A 19,993-nucleotide genomic window follows, 5' to 3' on the forward strand; every position below is an offset into this window, starting at 1 on the left:
ACACATATGTGAGAAATATGAGAATGACTAGAGCGAGGGTAGGTCCGATCAAGGACAGTAGCGGGAGATTGTGTATTGAGTCTGAAGAGATAGGCGAGGTCTTGAATGAGTACTTTTCTTCTGTATTTACAAATGAGAGGGGCGATATTGTTGGAGAGGACAGTGTGAAACAGATTGGTAAGCTCGAGGAAATACTTGTTAGGAAGGAAGATGTGTTGGGCATTTTGAAAAACTTGAGGATAGACAAGTCCCCCGGGCCTGACGGGATATATCCAAGGATTCTATGGGAAGCAAGAGATGAAATTGCAGAGCCGTTGGCAATTATCTTTTCGTCCTCACTGTCAACAGGGGTGGTACCAGGGGATTGGAGAGTGGCGAATGTCGTGCCCCTGTTCAAAAAAGGAACTAGGGATAACCCTGGGAATTACAGGCCAGTTAGTCTTACTTCGGTGGTAGGCAAAGTAATGGAAAGGGTACTGAAGGATAGGATTTCTGAGCATCTGGAAAGACACTGCTTGATTAGGGATAGTCAGCACGGATTTGTGAGGGGTAGGTCTTGCCTTACAAATCTTATTGAATTCTTTGAGGAGGTGACCAAGCATGTGGATGAAGGTAAAGCAGTGGATGTAGTGTACATGGATTTTAGTAAGGCATTTGATAAAGTTCCCCATGGTAGGCTTCTGCACAAAGTAAGGAGGCATGGGATAGTGGGAAATTTGGCCAGTTGGATAACGAACTGGCTAACCGATAGAAGTCAGAGAGTGGTGGTGGATGGCAAATATTCAGCCTGGATCCCAGTTACCAGTGGTGTACCGCAGGGATCAGTTCTGGGTCCTCTGCTGTTTGTGATTTTCATTAATGACTTGGATGAGGGAGTTGAAGGGTGGGTCAGTAAATTTGCAGACGATACGAAGATTGGTGGAGTTGTGGATAGTAAGGAGGGCTGTTGTCGGCTGCAAAGAGACATAGATAGGATGCAGAGCTGGGCTGAGAAGTGGCAGATGGAGTTTAACCCTGAAAAGTGTGAGGTTGTCCATTTTGGAAGGACAAATATGAATGCGGAATACAGGGTTAACGGTAGAGTTCTTGGCATTGTGGAGGAGCAGAGAGACCTTGGGGTCTATGTTCATACATCTTTGAAAGTTGCCACTCAAGTGGATAGAGCTGTGAAGAAGGCCTATGGTGTGCTCGCGTTCATTAACAGAGGGATTGAATTTAAGAGCCGTGAGGTGATGATGCAGCTGTACAAAACTTTGGTAAGGCCACATTTGGAGTACTGTGTACAGTTCTGGTCGCCTCATTTTAGGAAGGATGTGGAAGCTCTGGAAAAGGTGCAAAGAAGATTTACCAGGATGTTGCCTGGAATGGAGAGTAGGTCTTACGAGGAAAGGTTGAGGGTGCTAGGCCTTTTCTCATTAGAGCGGAGAAGGATGAGGGGCGACTTGATAGAGGTTTATAAGATGATCAGGGGAATAGATAGAGTAGACAGTCAGAGACTTTTTCCCCAGGTGGAACACACCATTACAAGGGGACATAAATTTAAGGTGAAAGGTGGAAGATATAGGAGGGATATCAGAGGTAGGTTCTTTACCCAGAGAGTAGTGGGGGCATGGAATGCACTGCCTGTGGAAGTAGTTGAGTCGGAAACATTAGTGACCTTCAAGCGGCTGTTGGATAGGTACATGGATTACGGGAAAATGATATAGTGTAGATTTATTTGTTCTTAAGGGCAGCACGGTAGCATTGTGGATAGCACAATTGCTTCACAGATCCATGGTCCCAGGTTCGATTTCGGCCTGGGTCGTTGTCTGTGCGGAGTCTGCACGTTCTCCCCGTGTCTGCGTGGGTTTCCTCTGGGTGCTCCGGTTTCCTCCCACAGTCCAAAGATGTGCGGGTTAGGTGAATTGGCCAATGATAAATTGCCCTTAATGTCCAAATTGCCCTTGGTGTTGGGTGGAGGTGTTGAGTTTGGGTAGGGTGCTCTTTCCAAGAGCTGGTGCAGACTCAGGGGGCCGAATGGCCTCCTTCTGCACTGTAGATTCAATGATAATCTATGATTAATCTAGGACAAAGGTTCGGCACAACATCGTGGGCCGAAGGGCCTGTTCTGTGCTGTATTTTCTATGTTCTAGTTCTATGTTCTATGTTAACACCACTAGTTACAGATCTCCATTCTGAAAAAAAATGAAATGAAAATCGCTTATTGTCACAAGTAGGCTTCAAATGAAGTTACTGTGAAAGGCCCCTAGTCGCCACATTCCGGCGCCTGTTTGGGGAGGCTGGTACGGGAAACCATTCTGAAAACTCCCTTCCACTGTTACTCTCTATCCCCTGTTGCCAAGCCAGTTCTTTACCTTTCCAGCTAGCATACCCCGAATCCCATATGACTTTACCTTTTGTACCAGTCTGCCATGAGTGACCTTGTCCAACGCCTTACTAAAGTCCATGTAGGTGACATCCACAGCCTTTCCCTCATCAATTAATTTTGTCACCTCCTCAAGGAAAGTTTATCAAGTTGGTAAGACATGACCTTCCCCACACAAAACCATGTTGCCCGTCACTAACAATCCGTTCACTTCCAAACGTGAATAAATCCTGTCCCTCAGTATCTTCTCCAACTACTTCCCCACCACTGACGTCAGGCACACCGGACTATAATTAACTGGATTGTCTTTGCTTCCCTTCCTAAACAAAGGGACAACATTGACTATTCTCCAGTCTTCTGGAACCTCACCTGTGGTCAAAGATGATGCAATGAAGCTCGTGGGGGTGGGGTAGGTAAACTGCTTGGGAGGTTGATGGTCGGTAGGGGAGATAGGGCCCTGAGGGGGGGAGGGGGTGGAAGGGGAGGAGGGGATGGGGTGGAAGGGGGGGAGGGGGAGAGGGGGAGGAGTGGGGGGAGGGAGGGGGAGGAGCGGGGGGGTTGGAGGGGGTGGAGGGGAGGAGGGGGAGGGGAGAGGCCTGAGTTGGGGTAGTGGGACCAGGCCTGGAAAGGGAGCTGCGCCAGGGGAGGCAGGGCCGGGCGAGTGGGAAGTGCGGGCTTTCTCCCGCGTTTAGGGCTGAAGGGGCGGGGCCGGAGCTGGGAAGCGCGGGCTTTTTCCCCTGCGCTGGGAGTGGAATGGATGAGATCCTGCTGGTGGACAAGGGGGGGGGGTCGATGAAGTGGCCGGGGTCAGCTGACTGACGAGAGTGCAATAGGGGGAGCAATGCAGCTAGGGAGGTCCTAGCTGAGGCGGGGTGGGGGGGGGGGGGGGGGGTGGGGGGGGGGTGGGGGTGGGGGGGGGGGGGGGTGGGGGGGGTGGGGGTGGGGGGGTGGGGGGGGGTGGGGGGGGGGGGGATACTGGGTTGCTGCTGGGATGGCCAAGGGGGAGCTGGAGTCGGTAGAGGAGGTCAAATACATTTCTTTCCGAGTCCAATACCTTGACTGATTACATTTGGATGGTAATCGCACAGAAACTCGGTTGTCATATTGCATCGGGCATGTATAACCGGTTCTGCAAGGCGCTTAGCCTAAACCGGAACTCTGAAAGGTTTGAACCAACCCCTTAAACTGCTATATCTTCAGGAAAACACATTTTTAAACTGTTTTGAAATGTATTTTTATGTACAGGACATTGCAGCATTTAAATACTCAACCGGTGCTTGTGTGAGTTCAATACATAACTCCTTTTTATAAATAAAGATTTAAAGTTTGCAGCTTGTCACTCTGCTCTGATAACAATGTGTTCAGTGTTGAAATCTGGTTACGTCAATGTTTTGTTTGGAAGTATGATGGGTTTATTAGTGATTGTCTTACATTCCTCACCTGATCCTTTCTGTACAGGTGGACATGTAAACAACTTTTATAAATGGCTTGTCCCAACAGAAGGATTATTTTATAACGCAAAACGCCAGAAGTAACAAGAGAATTGAAGGTAAATCAGGAGCTCTTAAAAATCTGTCTTTTTTTTTTAAATTTAGAGTACCCAATTCTTTTTTTTCCAATTAAGGGGCAATTTAGCGTGGCCAATCCACCTACCCTGCACATCTTTGGGTTGTGTGGGTGAAACCCACGCAAACACGGGGAGAATGTGCAAACTCCACACGGACAGTGACCCAGAGCCGGGATCGAACCTGGGACCTCGGCACCATGAGACTGCAGTGCTAACCACTGCGCCACCGTGCTGCCCAAAATGTCTGTAGATTTAAACTATCTGGGGAATTTGAGATAAATCCTCCAAATAGAAAGAGTTGAAATTTGCTTCCTGTTCTTCAAGTCACAGATTCTGCGCATCAAAAGCTGCACCGTTTAATCATCTCTCCATCTACTTTAACTCTGTTTAACTGTGAGCTGCACCCTCCAATTGAGCTCGCTGTTGTGGGGCCTTTTTATGTCAATGTGCTGGTTGGAACATTGGCAAAGCTTCCCTCACCACTGGCACCACTGGGGCAAAGAGATGAGAAGAGTGGGTGTTGACATCACCTGGGGCGCGATTCTCCGACCCCCCACCGGGTCGGAGAATCGCCGGGGGCTGGCGTGAATCCCGCCCCCGCCGAGTCCCGAATTCTCCGCCACCGGAGATTCAGCGGGGGCGGGAATCGCGGCGCGCCGGTCGGCGGGCCCACCCCCGGCGATTCTCCGGTCCGCAATGGGCCGAAGTCCCGCCGCTGTCAACCCACGCCAGCCGACGTGGATTGAACCACCTTTCGAACGGCGGGACAAGGCGGCGCGGGCGGGCTCCTGGGGGGGGAATCTGGCCCCGGGGGGGTGCCCTCACGGAGGCCTGGCCCGCGGTCGGCGCCCACCGATCCGCGGGCGGGTCTGTGCCGTGGGGGGCACTCTTTTTCTTCCGCCTTCGCCATGGTCTTCACTATGGCGGATGCGGAAGAGACCCACTGCGCATGCACGGGGATGCCGTGAGCGGCCGCTGATGCTCCCGCGCATGCGCCGCATGGCAAAGTCAATTCTGCGCCAGCTGGCGGGGCGGCAAAGGCCTTTCCCGCCAGCTGGCAGGGCGGAAATCAGTCTGGCGCGGGCCTAGCCCCTCAAGGTGAGGGCTCGGCCCCTCAAGATGCGGAGAATTCCGCACCTTTGGGGCGGCGCGATGCCGGACTGATTCACGCCGTTTTTGGCGCCGGTCGGCGGACATCGCACCGATTGCGGAGAATCCTGGTCACCATTTCTAAATCATTATTTAATTTTACAGATTTGATCGTGTCGTCTCATTGTGACATTGGCTGGCTCAGCAAGATGGAGTTTGCCAGCAGTCATATTTATGTTAGTTACCCAGACAACGCAAACCAGACAGAGCTACCTGGTTTCAACAGAAATCACCCAATTGGGACTGTGAGGAACAGCACTCCTGGCAAGTATCTGTAAATAAAAACTAATTTTGATCTCAACATCACCTCTACATCACTTAACTGTGACCACAATTGTTCTTGACTGTTGATAGGTGAAGATGCAGGGCCCCATCTCTATGACCCAATAACAGCAAGCAGCACAGCGGCGGAGGATACAAAACCTGTTGAAGCCTCTTTCTATGACCCTGTGGAAGGAGGAGGCCCTGTGTATGATAATTGGACCCCAGAAATTGCTGTTATAGCTTCGAAATCAGTTTATGACAATATGACTGGCTTTAGTCCAAGTACTGGACTCCATGACCAGGCGATCAGCAGTCCTGCTGCTCCCAACATCACAACAGCAGAGCGGGTGTACGATGTGGCAGAAGGTTCGGGCAGTTATATTGAAAAAAGGAAGACATCAAATTCTCAAACTGTGCAGCAGCCGACCAAGCCACCCCCTCTGCCAGCCCCTCTGCCACCCCCTCTGCCACCCCCTCGGCATCGGCTTGGCAACAACACCAATGGTGAGCTTCTTCAAAATAATATTTTGCAAAATGTTTTGTTCTCTGTATTTCCTTCAAGCCAGTGATCATTGTCCTATTTGCATCTCATTGGTGTCTCTCGATCCGATGAAGCCTCTGTTAGGGACTAGATCTCTTTTTTTTACCATTTCTCGTGGCTTCTGTGGCTGCTTCATATGATATCGCTCTGCCAGGTGAACATTCAGTGGTGATATCGCTCTGCCAGGTGAACACTCAGTGGTGATATCGCTCTGCCAGGTGAACACTCAGTGGTGATATCGCTCTGCCAGGTGAACACTCAATGGTGATATCGCTCTGCCAGGTGAACACTCAATGGTGATATCGCTCTGCCAGGTGAACACTCAATGGTGATATCGCTCTGCCAGGTGAACACTCAATGGTGATATCGCTCTGCCAGGTGAACACTCAATGGTGATATCGCTCTGCCAGGTGAACACTCAATGGTGATATCACTCTGCCAGGTGAACACTCAATGGTGATATCGCTCTGCCAGGTGAACACTCAATGGTGATATCGCTCTGCCAGGTGAACACTCAATGGTGATATCACTCTGCCAGGTGAACACTCAGTGGTGCGATCGCTCTGCCAGGTGAACACTCAATGGTGATATCGCTCTGCCAGGTGAACACTCAATGGTGATATCGCTCTGCCAGGTGAACACTCAATGGTGATATCGCTCTGCCAGGTGAACACTCAATGGTGATATCGCTCTGCCAGGTGAACACTCAATGGTGATATCGCTCTGCCAGCTATTGCATTGCTCATGTCCACTACCTACATTCACTGTCCAATTATAATGGGGATCAGTTATTTACATTTAAGAATTTATCCTTTCCTCAGTTTTCTTTGTCTTTGGTAATGTCCATGAACATCCCATTCACAGCATGTTCCATACGTGACTCTGCTTCGTGTCCTTCTCTACCTGATGGCATTATGTCTGCGTGTCCTGTATCTGTGTGCAAGGCCTGATGTTCAATATTGAGACTCGATATGTGAGAGGCCTGTATGTGACAGGGCGGCACAGTGGTTATCACTGCTGCTGCTTTACAACATCAGGGACCGGGTTTGAATCCAACTTTGGGTCACAATCTGTGCGGCGTCTGCACGTTCCCCCCGTGTCTCCGTGGGTTTCCTCTGGGTGCTCCAGTTTCTTCCCACAGGTTGTACCCATCTGGGATGGCCACTTCCAGAATACAAAACGGACATTTGCAAAGATTGCAGGGAAAAATGGACAATGTTAAGAAAGCAAGCAGGCACAGAGCCTGTCTGCATATTGGAGCCGCAGCTCCCAGACGAGACTGAAACTGTAGGTCCATTAGCATATGGATGGCCCATCTCCGGGAACAAAGGGAGATAATTAAGTAACCGATCTGGCCCCAGACCTCGCGGCGCCAGTTCCCCAAACCGAAAGCAGAAAACAAAAGCAGGCCGACGGCCACCTAGGACACGCCCAGCCATCAGGGCACCCACCCCTTTATTGGTCAGGATCAATGTGGATGATCAAGGTGCAGTCCAATTAATTGGGGCCAAGTTCAAGGCCCGCCCAAAAGCGCGCGAAGCTCCCTTCAGGTATAAGAAGAAGGTCTCAGGAGAGAATCGCTCTCTTGGACTCGGCTCTCACAGCGGAGAGATCCTTCCACCAGCTGCACCAGGAGCAAGTAAGTCCAAGGTCAACGCTCGCTACCAGACGGACGACCTTAGCTGTTTACCCTCTACCACTTCGACCCCAGCAGCCTCAGAACCGACCAACGGCCATTGTTCCTCTGACTGAGTGGGCACCTGAAGCTAAGTACAGGCTTTAGCAATAGTGATAGTTTAGTCTGTAGTATTTTGTGCATGAGTAGATATTGCTGTGTGTGTAAATAAATAGTATTGACTTTGAACTAACTAACTGGTGCAATTGGCTCTTTTGATCAGTATTCGGGTTTGAACCTTGTGGCGGTATCGAAAGATACCTGGCGACTCGAGAGCAAACATAATTAGGATTAAGGAAGGCGACCATATTGACCGCCATATTCAGAGCCAACCAAAGAGAGCAGCATTTACTGGCGACCTCTGACGGGACTTGACCTAGAAGTGGCCTAGTCACTCTGAGAGAACCCAAATTTGAATTGGAATCCAATTGGAAACGGAAAAACCACAGTGTAAGAACGATACTGATCAAACCTCCAAGATTCAAAAGTGTATTAATGCATGCGTTAACAGGGTTATAAGGTGAACTTGCGAGGTTTTGTTGTGTAAAACTGTTGGGAGTTTTGTAGGCCGGAAATTAGAGTAAGCCGTACCCGTGTTTACATCACCACTTTATCACCCCCTGTTCCAAATTCGGTAGAAACCCCAGAGATAGAGAAAAATGGCAACGAAGGCAATGGAACGCCTTATGAACCCCCAGGAATTCGAGGTCGCAGCGACCAGTAGAGTAGGACAGTGTCCCGTATGGGAAGAAGAGATCAGAAAATATCTCAAAGGGAAGCCCTAACCCCTTTGGAGTGAATTCTGCGCCAATGATGAAACAGGTCCCGGAACTATAGGGCATACTTGGTGGGCGAACCTGACAGAGTTCCATAAGAAGAGCTTAGGGAAAGCTCGCCAGCCGATGGCAATCGTGTCCTGCTTGGCACAATTGCGAGGCACAGAGGAGGTCATTAGGATGCTCCGTAGAGCGATTGAGGAGGGAGACAGGAATAGTGAAGGAGATGTGAGTGAATTTGAGAAGGAGAACAGGGAATTGAGAGAGCAGTTAGCGGCGAGGGACAGGGAGGTGGCTGATGCCAAGCTGGCACACCCATCTTGTCTCGCTCATTTGAGTAGTTTTCAGACCCAATATGATAAGGTCTACCAAGACACGCAACGCGCGGTCGTGGCAAGACAGGAACCGAACAACAGGTTGAGCAGTTGCAGAAACAGTGCAATGACTTAAAAGCAGCCCTACGAGCACTCCACACTTCCACGACGGAACAAAGGCAGAGCTCGATAGATCACGCAAAGTGCAGAATTGTAATCTCTGCTTTCTGTTCAGAATGGGTTTCAGAGCACGTTTGGACCCCAGTTAGACCAGGAAAATGGCCCCGACTGGCAGGAGTTAAATGATACTGCCCATAGATATGCACATGGGACAATGCTCCCATTTTACAGGACGAGTGATGAAAAACATCCTCACAATTTTTGGCATAAAGCAAAAATTCCATATTGCATACCACCCCCAATCAAACGGCATTGTAGAGAGGATGAACAGAACTCTAAAAGCCACCTTCAGAAAAATGGTACAACAGCACCTGGGACACCGTTCTCCCATTTGCATTAATGTTCATTCGAAACACAGTATCCACGTCCACAGGATACACCCCCCCCACCCTCATGACCGGACGCCCCGGGACAGAGTATTTATTAGGACTGGATTTGGCCAGCCCCACAGTCACCGCCCTCACGCATGAGAAAGCCGTGCAGCAGATTATTGATAATGTAAAGGCCGCCCAGCTCGCAGCAGCTGTTAGGCTTGGCACACGGAAGAAACAAAGCAAGGTTTGCTTTGATAAAACGACACACGCCACCGAGTTTGCAGTAGGGCACCAAGTGATGCTACCCCTGTACAGCCCCAGTTCATTCCTTTCCCCCAAATTTTCCAGACCGTACTCCATCTCTGACAAAGTCAGCCCCTCTGTATACAAGATCATATCCCAATGGCAAGTCTGCGGTTTCACATAAACCAGCTTAAGGCTTACGGCTCGCAGAACAATCATGCACACCACATCTCGCTTGCAGCAGCAGATGAACACGCCCCGCGCACGAACGACGTATTCCTACCCTCCCCCAACCAGTCCAGCCCACCCACAGACACGGCTTTGACTCCACCCCCAGAGGCACGACTCCGCCTCCCCCTCCCTTCAACCAGCGGCGACAGCGATAGCGACAGCCCCAGCACACCACGCTATGGTTACACCCCTGCACCAGGCCCCATCCCAGCGATACCGAACATGATTCCAGCGATCCCTTTGAGATAACGTACATCAAAGCCCCTAACCCAGACCCACCGCCCGACAATTACGGATTAAAACCTAACAGCTCCAATATCGACACAAGATTCTGGCACCGAGACAATTCATTCAGGCTCATCTGGGATGATGAGATGGACCCCAATTTTCCCCACGCAGCTTTAGCAACCCTACTCTAGTCAAGAGTATGGCAGCTGAGAGAAGAGGATGACATAGAATCTGACTCCCACCAAACGAATCTCTTTGCGACTCTGTTCGCCACTGAGCATTGAGGTGTCCAGATGATGGTAAAAAGGAACTGATGGAGAGTTACGGTGTCCTTTCTGATGGAATCTGCATCATGTTTGTAATGCATATTTATCTGTTATTGTGAATGTTAAATGTTGTTTGTTCATTTAAATGTTTTCATGGCCCCACGCCACATTGTTACTCTTCTGATTCGAAGGTAATAATAAGAGCCACAAATTCTTGCCGGTTGCTCATGCAGTGGAGAAACGGCACTGGTCCCTGCCCTGCCTGAAGGCCCCCCTCTGGTCAGCTACGCTCGGGTAGAGCACACATGGCACTTGTCACCAACCTACCCGGGGATTCCACCCATTCTTACCCGCCGCGGCCCAAACGCACCCCATTTTGGCACTTTAGTTCAAAACATTTTGTTTGTTTATGGCAACCCTTAGGTTGCTTCCAAATGCTATTTACATCCTCGAACACTGGGATGGTAGATCACACAGGCTGCGAGATGACTCGCACTGTCAGTTTTTTCTTGGATGTCTTGTCCAAAATATTTGGTTTAAAAAAAGATGAAAAAAAATGAGGGAGTCACAGAAGGTGACCAATTATAATGGGTAATTGGCAATAAGAGGACAGACAGACAGACATATGAGATCTTAAGCAAGATAATAACAGATATTATGCTTGTGTCCATAGAATTTCGGAACCTCAGAAGAAGAAAAGAAGAAGGCAGAAAGAAGGAAAGATGAAGACAACCGTCACGCTCTACAGGTGGATCTGAGCGGGATCCCTCCAGTTGTGCGCGGACGCTACCCCCCTGACCCCTACCACACAGGCCGTGAATGTTTCCCATCCCTGCCATACACTAAACCCCGAGATAGATACCGATACACCGACCTGGTGTGACAAGTTCATTACCTGGTATTTCCTATCTTATGTTGTGGAATCACTATTAGTACTTGCGATACTCTGCAGTGTCGTACAGACACTAAGACCTGAGGGAATGGCGGAGGAAAGCCTCCCGCCCTCGCGCTCCAATATACACCCTCAGATCCCCTATTTTCGGACTTCAACAAACCTCCCAACCCCTTTAAATGAAGTAAAGTGCGCCCGTTTTTTTTGTGTGTGTTTTGTTCGTTCCAATAAAAAGAAATGTAAAACTCTGTGCTTGACTGCCAAGCGAGAGAGACCTGTGTTGCTGCTATTTGTACAGTTTAAAATGTTGTAGATTCTTTTGATTGTTTGAGTAAGGATAGTTTAGTTAAGGATAGTTAGAGGTTCCAATTTTTTAAATTTTGTAATGCATGCCTGAATGTCATAACGCCCCGTAGAATTTTATAATGATGTATGTACATAAATAATCTAGGTAAAAGTTGCAATTCATAGGACAGAGCAGTGTAGAGCCGATGAAGTGCTTAAGGGTGCCCAACTTGGGAGGAGAACGAAGACATCGCGGTTATTTTATCCTTCACGCTTCGCGTTGAGGATCACAAGGAGGGCCTGTAGCCATCTGGGATGGCCACTTCCAGAATACAAAATGGACATTTGCAAAGATTGCAGGGAAAAATGGACAATGTTAAGAAAGCAAGCAGGCACAGAGCCTGTCTGCATAATTGGAGAAACAGCTCCCAGACGAGACTGAAACTGTAGGTCCATTAGCATATGGACGGCCCATCTCCGGGAACAAAGGAAGATAATTAAGTAACCGATCTGGGCCCAGACCTTGCGGCGCTAGTTCCCCAAACCGAAAGCAGAAAACAAAAGCAGGCCGACGGCCACCTAGGACACGCCCAGCCATCAGGGCACCCACCCCTTTATTGGTCAGGATCAATACGAGTGATCAAGATACGGCCCAATTGATTGGGGCCAAGTTCAAGGCCTGCCCGAAAGCGCGCGAAGCCCCCTTCGGGTATAAGAAGAAGGCCCCAAGACAGAATCGCTCTCTTGAACTTCGCTCTCACAGCGGAGAGACCCATCCACCAGCTGCACCAGAAGCAAGCAAGTCCAAGGTCAACGCTCGCTACCAGACGGACGACCTTAGCTGCTCCCCTTCACCACCTCGACCCCAGCAGCCTCAGAACTGAACAACGGCCATTGTTCCTCTGACTGAGTGGGCACCCGAAGCAAAGTATAGGCGTTAGCGTTAGTGATAGTTTAGTCTGTAGTATTTGTGCATGAGTATATTTAACTGTGTGTGTAAATAAATAGTATTGACTTTGAACTAACTGGTGTACCGACTCTTTGATCAGTATTCGAGTTTGAACCTTGTGGCGGTATCGAGAGATACCTGGCGACTCTAAAGCAAACGTAATTAGGATTAAGGAAGGCGACCATATTGACCGCCATATTCAGAGCCAACCAAAGGGAGCAACAGGGTTAGGTGGATTGGCCATGCTAAATTGCCCCTTAGTATCCAAAGATGGTGTGGGTTTACGGGGACAGGGTAGTGCTGTTCCAGAGGGTAGGTGCAGACTCGATAGGCCAAATGGCCTTATGCAAGATAGGGATACTGTGGTTGTGACAGCACTAAAGCCTCCATGTAGAGCATTGTGGAAGCATGAGAGGGGAGGCTGAGTAATGGGGAAGGTTATGGGATGTGGGTGTCGCTGGCGAGGCCACAATTTGTTGCCAATTTCCAGTTTCTTTTAAGGAGATAGTGAATCTCCGACTTGAATTGCTGCAATCCGTGTTACATAATTACAGCCAGTGCCGGTAAAAAGGGAGTTGCAGGATTTTGATGCAATGGCAATGAAGGAACGGCGATACAGGTGCAAGTCAGGAGGGGCACTTGCAGGTGGTGATATCCTGATGCATTTGCAGCCCTTGTCTTTCTAGGTGACAGAGGTCAGGAGTTTGGAAGGTGCTGTTGAAGGAGTCTTGGTGAGTTACTTCAGTACATCTTGTATCTGGTATTCATGGTTGCCACTGTGTGATGGTGGTTGAGGAAGTGAAGGCTTATGTTGGTGAATGGGATGTCAATCAAGTGGGGCTGTTTTGTCCTAGGTGGTGTCACATTTTGAATGTTTTTGGAGCTGCACTCGTCTAGGCAAATGGAGACCAGAACCTCGACTTATGCCTATAAATAGTGAACAGTGTTTGGGGAGTTAGGAGATGAGATACTGGTAGACTGGTCAATAAGGTAAAGGTTCATGGGATCCAGGGCAATTTGATGAATTGCAATCAAACTGAGCTCCGTGGTAGGAGGCAGACAGGGTGGTGATGAGTGTTTCTGTGACTGGTAGCCTGTGTCCAATGGTGTTCCACAGGGCTCCCTTGCTGTTGTGATGTACATTAATTATCTCGATGTGAATGTAGGAGGTACAATCAGTAAGTTCGCAGATGACAAAAAGTTGGTGGGGGATTAACCAGGCAAAGGAATACACAATGAATGGTCAGACACTGGGAAATAGAGGTCCAGAGGGACCTTGGGTGCATGTCCAAAGATCCCCGAAGGCAGCAGGAGAGGTAGATAAGTTGGTTAAGGAGACATATTGGATACTTGCCTTTATTGACCGAGATGTTGAGATGCCGGCGTTGGACTGGGGTGAGCACAGTAGGAAGTCTCACAACAGCAGGTTAAAGTTCAATAGGTTTATTTGAAATCAAAAGCAGTCTCGGGGATTCGTGGCCTAGTGCCCGGGGAGCAGTCTCCGGATCTGCAGCCCAGTCTCCAGGGAGCAGTCTCGGGGATCACGGCCTAGTCTCCATGGGGCAGACGGCCTAGTCGCGGGGATTCGCAGCATAGTCTCCAAGGGGCAGTCTCGGGGATTCGCGGCCCAGTCTCTGGGGAACAGTCTCGGGGATTCGCAGCCTAGTTTCCAGGGAGCAGTCTCGGGATTCACGGCCTAGTCTCCGGGGAACAACCTCGGGGATTTGCGGCCTAATCTCCGAGGAGCAGTCTCGGGGATTTGCGGCCTAGTCTCCGGCGATTGGTCTCCGAGGCTCCGGTGAGCATCAGGGATTCCACGGAAGCTGACAGAAAATTAACATCAAGGAAAGCTATGACTTGATTGGCTTGTAGGGAATCTGTGCTAATTTAAAAAAAATCACTTCAAGACTGATTAATTAACTAAGTAGAGGTGACAGGGAAGGTGATGTGCTGTAGCTGTGTGATGTGGGAGCTGGGCAGGCGATGTGCTGTAGGTATGTGATGTGGGAGCTGGGCAGGTGACTTGCTGTAGCTGCAGGATGTGGGAGCTGGGCAGGCGATGTGCTGTAGCTGTGTGATGTGGGAGCTGGGCAGGCGATGTGCTGTAGCTGTGTGATGTGGGAGCTGGGCAGGCGATGTGCTGTAGCTGTGTGATGGAGCTGGGCAGGCGATGTGCTGTAGCTGTGTGATGTGGGAGCTGGGCAGGCGATGTGCTGTAGCTGCAGGATGTGGGAGCTGGGCAGGCGATGTGCTGTAGCTGCAGGATGTGGGAGCTGGGCAGGCGATGTGCTGTAGCTGCAGGATGTGGGAGCTGGGCAGGCGATGTGCTGTAGGTGTGTGATGTGGGAGCTGGGCAGGCAATGTGCTGTAGCTGTGTGATGTGGGAGCTGGGCAGGTGATGTGCTGTAGGTGTGTGATGTGGGAGCTGGGCAGGCGATGTGCTGTAGCTGCAGTATGTGGGAGTTGGGCAGGCGATGTGCTGTAGCTGTGTGATGTGGGAGCTGGGCAGGCGATGTGCTGTAGCTGTGTGATGTGGGAGCTGGGCAGGCGATGTGCTGTAGCTGCAGTATGTGGGAGCTGGGCAGGCGATGTGCTGTAGCTGCAGGATGTGGGAGCTGGGCAGGCAATGTGCTGTAGCTGCAGTATGTGGGAGTTGGGCAGGCGATGTGCTGTAGCTGTGTGATGTGGGAGCTGGGCAGGCGATGTGCTGTAGCTGTGTGATGGAGCTGGGCAGGCGATGTGCTGTAGCTGTGTGATGGAGCTGGGCAGGCGATGTGCTGTAGGTGTGTGATGTGGGAGCTGGGCAGGCAATGTGCTGTAGCTGCAGTATGTGGGAGTTGGGCAGGCAATGTGCTGTAGCTGCAGTATGTGGGAGCTGGGCAGGCAATGTGCTGTAGCTGCAGTATGTGGGAGTTGGGCAGGCGATGTGCTGTAGCTGTGTGATGTGGGAGCTGGGCAGGCGATGTGCTGTGGCTGTGTGTTGGAGCTGGGCAGGCGATGTGCTGTAGCTGTGTGTTGGAGCTGGGCAGGCGATGTGCTGTAGGTGTGTGATGTGGGAGTTGGGCAGGCGATGTGCTGTAGCTGTGTGATGTGGGAGCTGGGCAGGCGATGTGCTGTAGGTCTGTGATGTGGGAGTTGGGCAGGCGATGTGCTGTAGCTGTGTGATGGAGCTGGGCAGGCGATGTGCTGTAGCTGCAGGATGTGGGAGCTGGGCAGGCGATGTGCTGTAGGTCTGTGATGTGGGAGTTGGGCAGGCGATGTGCTGTGGCTGTGTGATGTGGGAGCTGGGCAGGCGATGTGCTGGGCTGTGTGATGGAGCTGGGCAGGCGATGTGCTGTAGCTGTGTGATGGAGCTGGGCAGGCAATGTGCTGTAGCTGTGTGATGTGGGAGCTGGGCAGGCGATGTGCTGTAGCTGTGTGATGGAGCTGGGCAGGCGATGTGCTGTAGCTGTGTGATGTGGGAGCTGGGCAGGTGATGTGCTGTAGCTGCAGGATGTGGGAGCTGGGCAGGCGATGTGCTGTAGGTCTGTGATGTGGGAGTTGGGCAGGCGATGTGCTGTAGCTGTGTGATGTGGGAGCTGGGCAGGCGATGTGCTGTAGCTGTGTGATGTGGGAGTTGGGCAGGCGATGTGCTGTAGCTGTGTGATGGAGCTGGGCAGGCGATGTGCTGTAGCTGTGTGATGTGGGAGTTGGGCAGGCGATGTGCTGTAGCTGTGTGATGTGGGAGCTGGGCAGGCGATGTGCTGTAGGTCTGTGATGTGGGAGTTGGGCAGGCGATGTGCTGTAGCTGTGTGATGGAGCTGGGCAGGCGATGTGCTGTAGCTGTGTGATGTGGGAGCTGGGCAGGTGATGTGCTGTAGCTGCAGGATGTGGGAGCTGGGCAGGCGATGTGCTGTAGGTCTGTGATGTGGGAGTTGGGCAGGCGATGTGCTGTGGCTGTGTGATGTGGGAGCTGGGCAGGCGATGTGCTGTGGCTGTGTGATGTGGGAGCTGGGCAGGCGATGTGCTGTAGCTGTGTGATGTGGGAGCTGGGCAGGCGATGTGCTGTAGCTGTGTGATGGAGCTGGGCAGGCAATGTGCTGTAGCTGTGTGATGTGGGAGCTGGGCAGGCGATGTGCTGTGGCTGTGTGATGGAGCTGGGCAGGCGATGTGCTGTAGCTGTGTGATGGAGCTGGGCAGGCAATGTGCTGTAGCTGCAGGATGTGGGAGCTGGGCAGGCGATGTGCTGTAGGTGTGTGATGTGGGAGCTGGGCAGGCGATGTGCTGTAGCTGTGTGATGGAGCTGGGCAGGCAATGTACTGTAGCTGTGTGATGTGGGAGCTGGGCAGGCGATGTGCTGTAGCTGCAGGATGTGGGAGCTGGGCAGGCGATGTGCTGTAGCTGCAGTATGTGGGAGTTGGGCAGGCGATGTGCTGTAGCTGTGTGATGTGGGAGCTGGGCAGGCGATGTGCTGTAGGTCTGTGTTGTGTGAGCTGGGCAGGTGATGTGCTGTAGCTGTGTGATGTGGGAGCTGCAGTGACAACATCTGCAGCAAGTGTTTGTTGCTTAAGGAATTCCAGCTTAGAATTGATGAGGTGGAACCTGGGCTTCGGACACTGAGGCACATCCAGGAGGGGGAGAGTTACCTGGACTCTGTGCTTTAGATGGTGGTCTCACCCCGGAGGTTGAGTACCTCAAATTCGGTCAGTGGGTGCGAGTGAGGCAGGCAGAGGGATCCTGAATTCGGCAATGGAAGAGCCTCAGCTCTTGACCTTGTCCAACAGTTTTCAGATACCTGCTCCCTGTGTGGGTGAGGAAAAGGGATGGAGGGAGGATGAGCTAGCCGACCACTGCACCGGTACAGGAGGTCATTCAACTGCGGGGGAGCAAAAAGACAAGTGGTAGTTGTAGGGGGTTCTATAATCAGGGGAACAGATAGAATACTTTGTAAGCAGGATCGAGAGTCCCACATGGTATGTTGCCTGCCTGGTGCCAGGGTGAGGGACATCTCGGAGCGGCTTGAAAGGATATTGGAGCGGGAGGGGGAGGATCCAGTTGTCTTCACAGTAGAGGACAATAAAAATTTTCCTAAAACTACAGTTGATGCTGAGGAACTTGGTGCAATGACCATCACTAGGGAGATGTTACTGATTAAACTAATGGGATTCAGGGCAGATAAGTTTCCAGGTCCTGATGCCTGCCCCCTCGGGTATTAAGGGAGATGGCAGCAGAGATTCTGGAAGGGTCCCAGTGGATTGGAAACACGCTAATGTGGTGCCCTTATTTAAAAAGTGTTACGACATCCTGGGCTTGCTCCTTCCAGCCATCCTCGATCCGGGGTCACAACATAAGTCAATTAACAAATAATTCTTCGAAACTTAACAGGACTTTGGCCCGAGGCGGCTCAATGAGTTACAGGCACCTGATTTCAAAGTAAAAATGTTACCAAACTGTTCATTAATAATGAGGAGAAGATGAATATATGAAGAAATAACACAAACTGGTCTACCAAGATACCTAATCCCAAAACCCCATACCACCTGGTTTAGCACACTGGGCTAAATCGCTGGCTTATAAAGCAGACCAAGGCAGGCCAGCAGCATGGTTCAATTCCCGTACCAGCCTCCCCGAATGTGGCGACTAGGGGCTTTTCACAGTAACTTCATTGAAGCCTACTTGTGACAATAAGCGATTTTCATTTCATTTTCATTCACCCTCTACCCAGACACACACAAGACAGACACACGATGGAAATGGATTGAATGGCGGAGTAGACTCGATGGGCCGAGTGGCCTAATTCTGCTCCTATGTCTTATTGAAATTAGGGGGGGGGGAAAGATTAAAAAGTAACTGGGATTACGAGTTACGAGACGGTTCTTTGCTGCCGCCATAGCCAGCGATCTCCGAATGTCTCCAACCAGAACCTGCAGGCTGCAGATTGCTCTGTAAATCGGAGCAGAGAGAGAGATAAACTGTGTCTCTTCAAACCGATAACAAAAGAAGTCTGCTTCCCTCTACAAATGGAGTCTGTCTCGGTTCGGCAGAACATTGTGGAACATCCTCCGCTGGGCCGGGCCAAACAGCACATCTGCCGTAGTGGGGGAACGTTTGAGTAATCATTTAAAAACAGGTGCAGCCCATCCAACAGGCATAAATCTCAGCAACTGACTTGGCACCAAAAGGTATAATAGCAAAGAAAAACAGAAAGATAAAGGAATACATGCGGGAAACCAGGTTTAAATGGACGGATCCTGACAAAAGGGAGAACGGCAAAACGTAGGAAACTATAGACTGGTCAGCTTGACCTCTGTGGTGGGGAAGTTGCTGGAATCAGTCATTAAGGGGGAGATGACTGAACATTTGGAAAGACAAAGCTCAATCAACCATTGTCAGTGTGGTTTTATAAAGGGAAAGTCATGGACATAACCAGCAAGGTGGATAATGGGGAACCTGTGGATGTGGTACATCTAGACTTTGAGAAGGCGTTTGACAAGGTGCAGCATAAAAGACTGATTCAGAAGGTGAGCTCGCAGGGGATTGGGGGTAGGGTACAAGATTGGATTGAGGATTGGCTGACTGACAGAAAGCAGAGGGTCGGGATGAATGAGTCCTTCTCTGGTGAACTGTAACTAGCGGGGTGCTGCAGGGGTCAGTCCTCGGACCACGACTGTTTACAATCTATATAAATGATCTACAAGCAGGGACAGAGTGTAACAGCAACATTTGTGGATGATATTAAAACAGGGAAAGCAGGCAGCGAAGAGGAGATACAGATTTTACAGACGGATAAAGATAGGCCAGAAGATTGGACAAAATTTAGCAGATGGAGTTGAATGTGGATAAGTACCTTTTCCTCACCCACACAGGGAGCAGGTATCTGGGCAGAGGGATCTGTGGCAGCACGGTAGCATTGTGGATAGCACAATTGCTTCACAGCTCCAGGGTCCCAGGTTCGATTCCGGCTTGGGTCACTGTCTGTGTGGAGTCTGCACAGCCTCCCCGTGTCTGCGTGGGTTTCCTCCGGGTGCTCCGGTTTCCTCCCACAGTCCAAAGATGTGCAGGTTAGGTGGATTGGCCGTGATAAATTGCCCTTAGTGTCCAAAATTGCCCTTAGTGTTGGGTGGAGGTGTTGACCTTGGGTAGGGTGCTCTCTCTAAGAGCTGGTGCAGACTCGATAGGCCGAATGCCCTCCTTCTGCACTGTAACTTCTATGATTCTATGATTCTAAGTGTGAGGTTATCCATTTTGACCAAAAAAATAGTCAGGCAAATTATTGTCTAAATGGAAAAAATTCAAAATGTCTGGGCAGAGGGATCTGGGCAGAGGGATCTGGGCAGAGGGAGCTGGGCAGAGGGAGCTGGGCAGAGGGAGCTGGGCAGAGGGAGCTGGGCAGAGGGAGCTGGGCAGAGGGAGCTGGGCAGAGGGTGCTGGGCAGAGGGAGCTGGGCAGAGGGAGCTGGGCAGAGGGAGCTGGGCAGAGGGAGCTGGGCAGAGGGAGATGGGCAGAGGGAGATGGGCAGAGGGAGCTGGGCAGAGGGATCTGGGCAGAGGGAGCTGGGCAGAGGGAGCTGGGCAGAGGGAGCTGGGCAGAGGGAGCTGGGCAGAGGGAGCTGGGCAGAGGGAGCTGGGCAGAGGGTGCTGGGCAGAGGGTGCTGGGCAGAGGGTGCTGGGCAGAGGGTGCTGGGCAGAGGGTGCTGGGCAGAGGGTGCTGGGCAGAGGGAGCTGGGCAGAGGGAGCTGGGCAGAGGGAGCTGGGCAGAGGGAGCTGGGCAGAGGG

General features: G+C 51.1%; 1 protein-coding gene across 1 annotated transcript in view; it reads left to right on the forward strand.

Moving 5' to 3' along the window:
* The window catches only part of LOC140404159 (circularly permutated Ras protein 1-like), a 175,850-nt gene that overhangs the window by 20,990 nt on the left and 134,867 nt on the right, over window positions 1-19,993 (forward strand). Inside the window, exons 2-4 of the mRNA XM_072492576.1 lie at window positions 3,824-3,914; window positions 5,187-5,345; window positions 5,436-5,849. Coding sequence (XP_072348677.1) covers window positions 5,231-5,345; window positions 5,436-5,849 — 529 coding nt within the window. The 5' untranslated portion in view covers window positions 3,824-3,914; window positions 5,187-5,230. The remainder of the gene's footprint in view (window positions 1-3,823; window positions 3,915-5,186; window positions 5,346-5,435; window positions 5,850-19,993) is intronic.

The sequence above is a fragment of the Scyliorhinus torazame genome, chromosome 29 (genome assembly GCF_047496885.1).
Source record: "Scyliorhinus torazame isolate Kashiwa2021f chromosome 29, sScyTor2.1, whole genome shotgun sequence".
Taxonomy (NCBI): Eukaryota; Metazoa; Chordata; class Chondrichthyes; order Carcharhiniformes; family Scyliorhinidae; genus Scyliorhinus; species Scyliorhinus torazame.